The sequence below is a fragment of the Hyperolius riggenbachi genome, chromosome 9 (genome assembly GCF_040937935.1).
Source record: "Hyperolius riggenbachi isolate aHypRig1 chromosome 9, aHypRig1.pri, whole genome shotgun sequence".
NCBI classification, from domain to species: Eukaryota; Metazoa; Chordata; class Amphibia; order Anura; family Hyperoliidae; genus Hyperolius; species Hyperolius riggenbachi.
In genome coordinates, this window is record NC_090654.1 from 131,931,812 (window position 1) to 131,944,221 (window position 12,410).

The 12,410-nt window shown below is 44.5% G+C and overlaps 1 protein-coding gene across 3 annotated transcripts in view; it reads left to right on the forward strand.

Moving 5' to 3' along the window:
* The window catches only part of APH1A (aph-1 homolog A, gamma-secretase subunit), a 75,462-nt gene that overhangs the window by 17,099 nt on the left and 45,953 nt on the right, over nucleotides 1-12,410 (forward strand). For all 3 annotated transcript variants that reach the window (XM_068253522.1, XM_068253521.1, XM_068253523.1), the window contains exons 5-6: nucleotides 4,017-4,144; nucleotides 10,153-10,276. In XM_068253522.1, coding sequence (XP_068109623.1) covers nucleotides 4,017-4,144; nucleotides 10,153-10,276 — 252 coding nt within the window. The remainder of the gene's footprint in view (nucleotides 1-4,016; nucleotides 4,145-10,152; nucleotides 10,277-12,410) is intronic.

A 12,410-nucleotide genomic window follows, 5' to 3' on the forward strand; every position in this document is an offset into this window, starting at 1 on the left:
ACTACTCCACTGTTGTTCCATTTTCTCTCCACCAGTGTTTAAAATATCATCCCCAAAGTGTTTAGGTAATTCATCAATCTTGTGGGAACTTCAGGGGGGACAGAGAGGTAGCACACAGTTATAGAACATAGCACAATGTTATACATGCAGACAGGGTATAAGATCGTGCAATTTAATGGAGACCTAAGTCTGAGTTAGTCCATGGGAAGGGTGGCATAGCTTGGGCTGCAAAATCAAGAAGGACACACTGGGGTCTCGCCGCTCCCCCGCCTCCTCCATAGGAGCTGTGGAGGAGGCGGGGGAGCGGCAGGACTGAGGGCCCGTTTCCACTAGCGCGAATTCGCATGCAGACAACGCATGCGGATTCGCATAAGCAATACAAGTGGATGGGACTGTTTCCACTTGTCAGTTTTCATTTGCAGGATTTTTCTGCACGGTAGACCCTGCAGAATTCGCCTGCATGTGGAATGCAGGCGAATCGCAGGCAATGTATTTAATAGGGAAATCGCATGCGTTTTTTGCATGCGTTTTTCCCCGCGATTTCGCATTGAAAGTAATGTAAATTGACACAGGCAGTGACATGGTTAAAATCGCATATACCCTGCCTATGCGAAATCGCGGCAAAAAACGCATGCGGAATCGCATCCGCATGCGATTTTGTCAGCGGTGATATGCGGCGATTCCGCACCGCACTAGTGGAAACGGGCCCTGACACTTACAGAAGTAAACAGCCGGCTGCGACTCGCTGTGCGTCGACAGCATGGCTGGGTGATTTATGAGGACATAGCAAAGCGCAGGGGGGGCTTAGGGGGGGATCGGTATAGCAACAGAGGCTGGGCAGTATATGCAGACCCAGCCTCTGTGTTCTGTTAGAATTCTTAGAACCCACCTTGGATTCTCTTTAACTCTTCCTGTACTGGAAACAATATTAGACTTATGTCTCTGCTCCTAATGTTTTATTTCTTAGCTCTACTACCTAGGTTCTCAACGTGCGGTAAGCGTACCCCAGGGTGTACTTCTGATGGTTCCAGGGAGTACTCGGGCTTGATATAATTAACCGAGAATACAAATTTAGAGTTTTCTAAAATGATAAATCTTATTTAAACAACACCAAATTAGTATTTTAGTTAATTAAAAGCAATAGTAATTGCTTGGAAATGGTTTAGAAATGGTTTAGAACCAATTATCATGTACTACGATTAAAGTGACTCCGAGCTCATCTAAAAAATAAAAGTTGAACTCACCAGGGGCTTTCTCCAGCCCAGTGCTGGTCGGGAGGTCCCACGCCGGCGTCCTGGCTCCTCTCCTTCTCCCCGCTCCGGAATGGCTGACAGGCCGCAGCCCGGGCGACACTCTCCCGAGGGTCGGGCTGCTTCTTCCGTATATGACGCGGATTACGTCACACGCCGGCCGCCTTGCGTCATCACGGCGGCCGGCGTGAAAGTACTGCGGATGCGCGCTTTAATCACGCATGCGCAGTACTTTCACGCCGGCCGCCGTGATGACGCGAGGGGTACTTGTGATAATGATTAATATGCTAGGGGGTACTTGGTGAGTATAGGGTTTTAGAAGGGGTACATACCAATAAAATGTTGAGAAACACTGCTCTACTACACTTATAAATCATTATATCATATATTTTTTTTTTCGCTTCAGTGTCTCTTTAAAACACTATTTTACTTTTTTTTTTAATCTTTGAAAAGGCAGACTGTAGCTATACACTTACCCATTATCCTGTTCGATTCCTGGTAGATGCGATTACTCCACATGCCCAGTTGCTCAAGGGTACAGGTTACAGGTGGTTAAATGTGCCTAAACCACCCCAGGTCCTTCAGATACCAATGAGATTTTATCCAGACGTTGGATAGAAACCACAACACCTACTTTGGGTTATTGCCATAAATAAAGTGCTTCCATATAGGTAAATCTTACATGACCAAACAAGTTTATTGCCATATGGTCTAAATCAGTGGTCCTCAAACTAAGGCCCGTGGGCTGAATGTGGCCCCCTGAGGCTTTTTTTACCAGCCCCCCACACATAAAATGTATTATTTATAGATGCAGTAAGCTACACCTTTTAAATATTGTTAGTCTGTTAGCAGTGCTGGCACCACCCATCCACATGGAAGCCAGAAAGCAGTAATTTGATGGTTTCCAATCAAATTCCACATCAGGTGACACTGTTCTCCAATTGGACTGCAGGTTGTCACCAGGGTATGCTTTACTGTCTGGTCCGCAAAGACTTCTACATCATTTTATGTATACCCCGGCCCCCCCAGCAGTCTGAAGTATGTTGACCCGGCCCTTGACCCAAAATGTTTGGGGACCCCTAGTCTAAATGGTATGGACACTTGCAGACACCCGTTTAAAAGACTACCTTAACTACTTGCCGACAGCTCTACGCTAATTGTCGTGGATGCAGCGGCAGCCCCAAGATTGCTCCACGCCGATTGGTGTGAACGGCCGCCTATGGGGCTAGCAGGAGATCGCACATGCTGCTACGCGTGCATCCCTGCTTGGAAGCTTCACTTTCAGCCATCTAATATACATGTACAGCGCTGCGATCTAAGGCAGCGCTGTACTGGGGACAGCCGTGAGACCTGACAGTGATCGGCTGTCATAAGCTTCAGCCTACGACAGCCGATCATGCTGATTGGCTGGTGGGAGGGGGAGGGAGAGGGAAGAGTACAAATAAAAAAAATTAAAAAAATAAGCAGATAATTAAAAATAAAGAACAAATATTTATTTAAAAAAGTAAACACTGGGGAGGAGATCAGACCCCACCAACGAAGAAGCTTTGTTGGTGGGTAGAATGGGGGGGGGGGATCACTTGTGTGCTGAGTTGTGCGGCCCTGCAGCTAGGCCTTAAAGCTGAGGTGGCCATTTTGGTAAAAGAAAGGTCCAGGTCACTAGCGAGGTTTAACCCCACGGTCCTCAAGTGGTTAAAAAAGAAAAATTTTGTGCTTCCAGATATAGGGACAAGCTCTAGTAACCTGCATTACTGATGCCCAGAATCATAGTGATCTATTGATGATCTGAAAACAGGAGTAGTGGTTGCTGTCTGGGCAGTTTAAAGGGGCACTATGGCGAAAAATTGTAAAATTTAAAATTTGAGCAAACATAGACAAATAAGTACCGTACGTTTTTTTTTTCGGGGTATGAGCCATAAATTACATTTCTCCTATGTTGCTGTCACTTTACAGTAGGTAGAAATCTGACAGAAGCGACAGGCTTTGGACTAGTCCATCTCTTCATAGGGGACTCTGAGCAAGGCTCTTATTCTTTATAAAGATATTCCCTAAAAAGGATTTAAACAATGATGCTGGCCAGCTTCCCTGCTCGCTACACAGTTTTTTGGCAGTTGGACAGAGTAACTGCCATTCACTACGTGCTTTTGAAAATAAATAAATCCCTCAGTATCCCCCATGAAGAGATAGACTAGTCCAAAACCTGTTGCTTCTGTCAGATTTCTACTACCTACTGTAAGTGACAACATAAGAGAAAAGTAATGTATGGCTAATTTTGCTCTGGAAAAAACGTATTTATTTGTATATGCTTGCGCATATTTAAAATTTAAAAAAAATTCGCCATAGTGTCCCTTTAAGCACATCAATGATGGTGTACTCTAATCAGTTGGGTATATGGTTACTGTTTAACTGGTTTGGGACCAGCCATTGACACGTTATGGATTATGCCATGTACTCACAAATGGCTTGACCTCTCCAGTACTAGAATAATGCCATGTAATTTACATGTAAAACTTCTGTTGCATTATGTTCTACTGCTGTGACGGAACTAGGTTATTTATTCATTTTGCGTCACCATGTTTACAGTTAATTGTGCATTATGTTATATTGCATAATAAAACATATTTCTGAATTTAAAATAAAAACATAACTGGTTCTGTGATGTGTTCTCCCTGTAGTAGCACACAGGAGGACGCTGCAAGAAATGTCCCTTCTTTCTACTCTTTAGGGATTTATGTGAAATTTTGATGTCTGTTTTTGCTCTTTTAGCATTCCTAACCATGGCAATTGTATTCCTACACACCTTCTGGGGTATCATTTTCTTTGCGGCCTGTGAGAAGCGGAAGCCATTGCACATTGTGGGCGTGGTTTTGTGTCACCTGGTCACCTCCGGGGTGGTGAGTTGAGTGTGAAAGTTTATTTACAGCTCTGTACTTAAAATTAGTGATCAAGACCATTGATCATATTTTATAATTCTGAATACATCTTATATGTAGACAATGATGTCATCGGCAGCTACTGCCAGGGTTACAAGCCTGGCATGTTGTCTCCAATGGTCTAGACAGGGCAAAAGTAAAGCATCATCAAACCTTAGCAGCATTGTTTCTACAGCCAGATTGTTTACTGAGTGTTCTATGCACAGAGATCTATTTGAGAAAAGGCAAAGATTTCTTGTGGGAATGGGGGTGTTGGCTACTGATTGAGATGAAGTTCAATCCTTGGTTTAAGTTCCTCTTGAAAGCTACTGTACGTATTTACTGCAATGTCTTTTATAAAATAGACTTGCAATTCAAAATAACCTTCAAAAAGAATAAGGAGTTTTTAGTTGCTTTATTAAGAAAACATCAATCGAACATTTTCAATCTTTATCACATTAAGTATGTTGAGAACACACAAATCTGATAGCTAGCTGTGCAACGTGGCAACATGACCTATACTTACTGATTTTTTTTTTTTTATTTTTTTTTTGATCAGGGAAAAATTCCTTGTACCTTATGTTGGGTATACATCACATACCTAGCCTGAATCATTCCTGAACTGATGTGTGACACGATAAGATTAACATAGGTACATACAGCATAGTACTAATCCTACCAAGAAATTGCTTGAGGTCCTTTTCTATTTTCCTGCACTTCAAGTGTTAAAAAAACTAGTGCTGCAAATGAAGCAGTCAAACAGCAAATTGAATTCAGGCTATTGTCCTCAAAACTAAATAGAAAGCAAAACACTTTTCTGTTCAGATCACCTGGCAGAACTAAAGCTGTCCCTACCAGTGATACATTTCAGAATGTCAGTCAGGGAGATGAAAGATTTTCCAATGGCAAACACTGACTGAATAATCTGTAAATGAGTAGTGTAAAAATAGGCAATTCTATTCAATAATTTTATGTCCACTACAGTATGGCTCAGTCGCTCTCCATTGTGCATACATGGCCCAGCTGTGCTCCCCCATGGCCGGGAACACTTAGTACTATTGCACAGGCACATAGCGCTCTCGGCTATAGGAAAGCGGCTGGGCCACAGAGAGTTACTTAGCCAAGTTACCAGGGTGGCTAGTGGATGATCCATGTGGCCCAGGGATATGGTGAGGGATTCCACAGCCTCAAGGGGGCTGGAGGAAACCCTAAGTGAGTGTCAATTATTTCAGTCCCTTCGTCTCAGGTTTCCTTTTAAAGCAGCAGGATCAGCCATACTATACCAGGAAAAAAAACATGTAATCGTAGATAACTACCGTATTTTTCGGACTATAAGACGCACTTTTTCTCCCCCAAAGGTGGGGGGGGGAAGTTGGTGCGTCTTATAGTCCGCATACTAAATTTTGTGACTGCCACGATCCTTCCTCTTGTCCCCTCTGGTGTCTGCTGCCCCCCCCCCCCCCTTTGATATCCCTGTCCCCTGCCCATCCCCTCTGGTGTACACTGTCCCCCTCCCCCCTCTCTGGTATCGCTGTCACCCATCCCCGTGACCCCTCTGCTGTCATCTGTCCCTTTAACACAGATGCCGAGAGCGCTGCAGATTACTAAGTATCGGTATATACACACCGAGGGAAGGGGCCACACATCTTCACATATCCCTCCTACACTCCGGTGTCCTTTACCCCCCCCCCCCGCTGGAGATCGCTGCAGGTTACCGGCAAGTTTTTTCAGAACACGGGAGGGAGCCACACAGCTTCGGGATGCAATGCCCTATCAGGCAGGGGGCGCTGCCCGAGACAGCCAATCACAGCCCTCTCTGCTCACTTCTTCCTCCCAATCACCAGCCCGGCTGGTAGAGCCTTTGTCCCGCCCTCCAGACTATCGGGAAGTCTGTGATTGGACGTCTTGCGCAGCGCCCCCTGCCTGATTGGGCATTGCGTTCCGAAGCTGTGTGGCTCCTTCCCGTGTTCTGAAAAAACTTGCTGGTAACCTGCAGCGATCTCCATCGGGAGGTAAAGGACACCGGAGTGGAGGAGGGATACGTGAAGATGTGTGGCCCCTTCCCTCGGTGTGTATATACCGATACTTAGTAATCTGCAGCGCTCTCTGCATCTATTTTAAAGGGACAGATTACAGCAGAGGGGTCAAGGGGATGGGTGACAGCGATACCAGAAAGGGGGGAGGGGGACAGTGTACACCACAGGGGATGATGGGCAGGGGACAGGGATATCAAAGGGGGGGGGGGGCAGCGAACACCAGAGGGGATGATGGTCAGTGGACAGCAGACACCAGAGGGGGGGGGCAGTGTACCCCAGAGGGGATGAAGGGCAGGGGACAGCAGACACCAGAGGGAATGATGGGCAGGGGACAGCAGACACCAGAGGGGGGGCAGTGTACCCCAGAGAGAATAATGGGCAGGGGACAGCAGACACCAGAGGGGGGGCAGCAGACACCAGAGGGGATGATGGGCAGGGGACAGCAGACACCAGAGGAGGGGGGACAGCAGACATCAGAGGGGATAATGGGCAGGGGACAGCAGACACCAGAGGGGGGGGGCAGTGTACCCCAGAGAGAATGGGGACAGCAGATGAGGCCATGGGGATACAGGAGGAAATGAGGACACAAGATGTACAAGGAAGGCACAATGGGGACAATAATTGGGGCAGAACATATACAAGATGCTCCTGGACCATGGACGCACCAGGTTTAGTATAATATTTTTTTTTTCTATGATTTTTATGTTCTAAGTTTGGGTGCGTCTTATAGTCCGGAGCGTCTTATAGTCCGAAAAATACGGTACTTGTTCTACTTGCATAACAGATGTACAGTGGAGGAAATAATTATTTGACCCCTCACTGATTTTGTAAGTTTGTCCAATGACAAAGAAATGAAGTCTCAGAACAGTATCATTTCAATGGTAGGTTTATTTTAACAGTGGCAGATAGCACATCAAAAGGAAAATCGAAAAAATAACCTTAAATAAAAGATAGCAACTGATTTGCATTTCATTGAGTGAAATAAGTTTTTGAACCCTCTAACAATAAAAGACTTAATACTTAGTGGAAAAACCCTTGTTTGCAAGCACAGAGGTCAAACGTTTCTTGTAATTGATGAACAAGTTTGCACACATTTTAGGAGGAATGTTGGTCCACTCCTCTTTGCAGATCATCTCTAAATCCCTAAGGTTTCGAGGCTGTCTCTGTGCAACTCTGAGCTTGAGCTCCCTCCATAGGTTTTCTATTGGATTAAGGTCCGGAGACTGACTAGGCCACTCCATGACCTTAATGTGCTTCTTCTTGAGCCACTCCTTTGTTGCCTTTGCTGTATGTTTTAGGTCATTGTCGTGCTGGAACACCCATCCACGATCCATTTTCAGTTTCCTGGCAGAGGGAAGGAGGTTGTCGTTCAGGATTTCACGATACATGGCTCCGTCCATTTTCCCGTTAATGCGATTAAGTTGTCCTGTGCCCTTAGCAGAAAAACACCCCCAAAGCAAAATGTTTCCACCCCCATGCTTGACGGTGGGGACGGTGTTCTGGGGGTCATAGGCAGCATTTTTCTTCCTCCAAACACAGCGAGTTGAGTTAATGCCAAAAAGCTCTATTTTGGTCTCATCAGACCACAGCACCTTCTCCCAGTCACTCACAGAATCATTCAGGTGTTCATTGGCAAACTTCAGACGGGCCTGCACATGTGCCTTCTTGAGCAGGGGGACCTTGCGAGCCCTGCAGGATTTTAATCCATTGCGGTGTAATGTGTTTCCAATGGTTTTCTTGGTGACTGTGGTCCCTGCAAATTTGAGGTCATTCACTAACTTCTCCCGTGTAATTCTAGGATGCTTTTTCACCTTTCTCAGAACCATTGACACCCCACGAGGTGAGATCTTGCGTGGAGCCCCAGAGCGAGGTCGATTGATGGTCATTTTGTGCTCCTTCCATTTTCGAACAATCGCACCAACAGTTGTCACCTTCTCTCCCAGCTTCTTGCTAATGGTTTTGTAGCCCATTCCAGCCTTGTGCAGGTCTACAATTTTGTCTCTAACATCCTTGGACAGCTCTTTGGTCTTTCCCATGTTGGAGAGTTTGGAGTCTGCTTGATTGATTGATTGATTGATTCTGTGGACAGGTGTCTTTTATACAGGTGACTAGTTAAGACAGGTGTCCTTAATGAGGGTGACTAATTGAGTAGAAGTGTCTAACCACTCTGTGGGAGCCAGAACTCTTAATGGTTGGTAGGGGTTCAAAAACTTATTTCACTCAATGAAATGCAAATCAGTTGCTATCTTTTATTTAAGGTTATTTTTTCGATTTTCCTTTTGATGTGCTATCTGCCACTGTTAAAATAAACCTAGCATTGAAATGATACTGTTCTGAGACTTCATTTCTTTGTCATTGGACAAACTTACAAAATCAGTGAGGGGTCAAATAATTATTTCCTCCACTGTATTATACTGTCCACATTATGATTTCAGTGAATTTTATATAGTAAATAAAAAAATCTGTTTCTGGCAGTTTCCATTTTTTATTCCCACTGACTGAAGCCAATGCTGATGTCATTTCCTTCCTTATATTTTTTTTTTTTTGCCTCCTAGAATCTGTATGGTCATAGCTAGCTTACTTTGTAAAAACATGAGAGCACAGGCATAGATCGTATTTCAGCTTCACACTGAACTGCACTCAGCCAATCAGTGAGGAGCAGGAATGTTGGAGGGAAGATGACATGCTTCTTTCTCTCCTTCTCATTGTCGGCGATGGTGAAATTAGTGCCAGGCTGACTGAGATAAGATTTATTACAGCAGAAACATTTCTGAATAGATTAGAATGCTTGCAATGCAGGGTGAGGTTCCAGGCTACATAATAAACACAGAGCAGTGGGCAAATAGAATTTGATTTTCTGGCTTACAATCCCTCTTTAAAGAGAGTCTGAAGCCTTAAAAAATATCTATCTTTACTTACAATTCCTCTTAAGTATTATGCCACTAGCTTAAATGCCACATTCCCGTGGCTGAACAATGCCTCTTTGCCCCTTAAATCCCTGGGGCAAAATCCCTGTAGCTCTGCCTCCAGGCACGTCAAGCTGCTCTGATCGCCGCCTCTCCCCGCCCCTCTGTCTTCTTTTACTGAGAGGGGCGGAGATATGCGTGCAGATTGACGTGCCTGGAAGTCATGGATTTTTGCCCCGGGTTTTGGGGGAAAAGAAGCATCGTTCAGCCGCGGGAATACGGCATTTCATCTAGTGGCATAATACTAAAGAGGAATTGTAAGTAAAAAGAGATTTTTTTTTTTTTTTTTTAAAGCTTCAGACTCTCTTTAAAGGACCACTGTCGCAAAAAATCTTGAAATATAAAATATATGTAAACATATAAAGATAAGAAGTATGTTTCTTCCAGAGTAAAATGGGCCATAGATTACTTTTCTCCTATGTTGCTGTCACTTATAGTAAGTAGTAGAAAGCTGACAGAACCAACACGTTTTGGACTAGCCCATCTCCTCACGGGGATTCTCAAGGTTTTCTTTATTTTCAAAACACTTAATGAATGGCAGTTGCTCCATCCAGCTGCAAAGAAGTGTGAAGCTAGCACGGAGGCTGGCTAGCATCTTTTTATAAATCTTTTTTATGGAGTGTTTTCATAAAGAATAAAGGCCATGCTGAGAATCTCCTATGGAGAGATGGGTTAGCACAAAACCTGTTGGTAATGTCAGATTTCTACTACCTACTGTAAGTGACTGCAACATAGGAGAAAAGTAATCTATGGCTCATTTACTCTGGAAGAAACATACTTCTTATTTGTACATGTATTTTAAATTTAAAGATTTTCACGATAGTTGTCCTTTTAAGAGTAAGTAGTCAAGTATTGTTGCAGTCTGTAAATAAACCTAAACATCTTCATGGCAGTGCTGCTCTCCAATGGCAGTTTTCCAGATAATATAGATAATATAAATGTTTGTAATAGGCAAAGTGTAACCTTTTTATTTTTGTTGTCCTTGTAGACATTCCTGAACCCACTGTATGAAGCCAGCCTGATCCCGATATATGTCCTCACGCTACTGATGGGAGTGTGGGCTTTTGTAGCAGCTGGAGGCAACTATCACAACATACGCAAATGCCTTGCTTGTAAGTACTGAGTCGTTCCCAGGGCCAGTCTGACGCTGGACGGATAGATATTTGTTAGAGTAAAACACTTCCAATGTAAGGCTCTCATAAAAACATCCATTGCTAATAAATATGCTGCACACTTTCTCTGGGAAACTGGGCTCCGGCCTGGATTTACCTCACAGGAGCCTATAGGCACAGATGTCCTGGCATCCTAGACTTTGCTCTCCATGTAACTACAAATTCCCACCAAACTGCACCACAAATGTGCTGGTTGGCTCAGCTTTCACTTCTCCCTTACTTCCCTTGCCCGTCATAGGTAACTACAGGTAGCCCTTAACATTAGGTAGCCAAAGCTATTCTCAGTATTAAGTAGCTAGAGGTCCCCCTGACTGAAGGGGAATCTTATTAGAGGAATGCAGAGAGCAGGGTAAATAACCTCATTCCTGCTCTGCTCAGGACTCTGTATACGGAAGCAGGGAGAGGAGTGAGCCGCCTTTCCATCAGGTGCCTATAGGCAAGTGCCTTATGGTAAATCCGGCCCTGCTAAAGCTAAACTTAGTCCCTGCCCTAGAACTAGCATGTAATTTGGAAAGTGGTGGGGTTGAGAAACTAGTCACTCATTTTGCATTCATTTCACAGTGCATCTTTAAAGGACATGTCTGAATTCCCCTCAAGTGTAGTAACGGGAACAGAGATTGTCAATAAGATGCTACTACTTTCAGCCTGCGTGCAAGATTAATGCAAATTGTTTGCAACTTGGAACGGGACCAATCTAACACACTTCCTGGCAGTTTGATTGTCCCAATTCCAGGGTGCATACAGTTTGCATTAAATTTGCATGTAAGCTGGAATTATTAGCATCTCATTGACCGTCTCTAAACAGGAGGCATCTTATATAATTTAGTGGTCTACCAATCCCATGCAGGAAGCATTGCACCAGTGCTGAGCTCATTAAACCAACCTAGTTCACCTCTGAGGTCAGCGTAGCGGAGTCTCTGCTGCTAGATCTCCATGTATGAAGAGGGTGATCTTGCCTCCTAAGGTCAAATGACATGAAGCAGCAGTTGGGGCCTGTGATCTCCTCACATAACTCTTTCTACTGGTGAGCGAAAATGGGGCTCAAGTGACTTTATTATTGACTTTAAGGGAATTTTAAAATGAAATTCTGCCGTGGTAGAACATTTCCACGTTAACCGCTCTGCGACCTAATGCAGGATGGAGGCCGCAGAGTGCCTCTCTTGTTCCTCCACTACACACTGGTTGGTGCGTCATGTCGCGATACGTAAGATTAGCAGGGAACGAGCACTCTCGAGCATGCCCGTTCACTGCAGATGGAAATGGGGAGACGCCTGCCAGCCCGGAGCTGGCAGGCTGTAAATATTAAAAAAAGGCAAAAATCATTTGTACAGCGCTGCGATCTGTATGGGGGACAGCTCTGTCACTGAGCTGTCCCCAGGAGAGGCACACAATAGAGTCCCTCTTATAGGCTGATGCCTATGAGAGGTGATGTAATGGTGGATCTCGGGAGGGCATAAAAAAAATTAAAAAACTTTATAATTTTTTTAAAAAATTAAGTCACAGCAGCAATGAGATGCCACCAACAGAAATCTCTGTTGGTGGCAAGAAAAGGAGTCAAGATTCATTTGTGTTAGTTGTATGGCCGTGTTAAAGCTGCAGTGTGCTGAATTGTCAAAAAATTGCCTGGTCACTAGGGTGGTGTAAGCCTGTGGTCCTCAAGAGGTTAACTTTGCCAAGCAGCAGGCAACTGTTGGAAGTATCAGAATTACGTTTTGTATGATGACACTTGTAATTCTAGTACCCTGCTACTTTGACCTGCTTAGTTCCAGTGTTAGAAGTATCTTGTGGTGAGGAGGGGCACAGAGATTATATTACTGAGTCTGGCTCTGTGCGTGAACACGTTTACATACATGTACAGCTACATGGATTTGCATACCTTCTTTGTGCACCCACGTATAAGCCTACGAGCCAGCTGAGGTCAGTGACACTATGGCACCCTGGATGGCAACAGAACTGCAGCGCTGGACCAGATAAACTTCTGGAGGCTGGAAGAAGCCTGGGGAAAGTAAAGCTTAATCTTTATTTTCAACCTTGGATATCCTTTAAAGGGAGATTGACAAGAGGTGGAGATGTA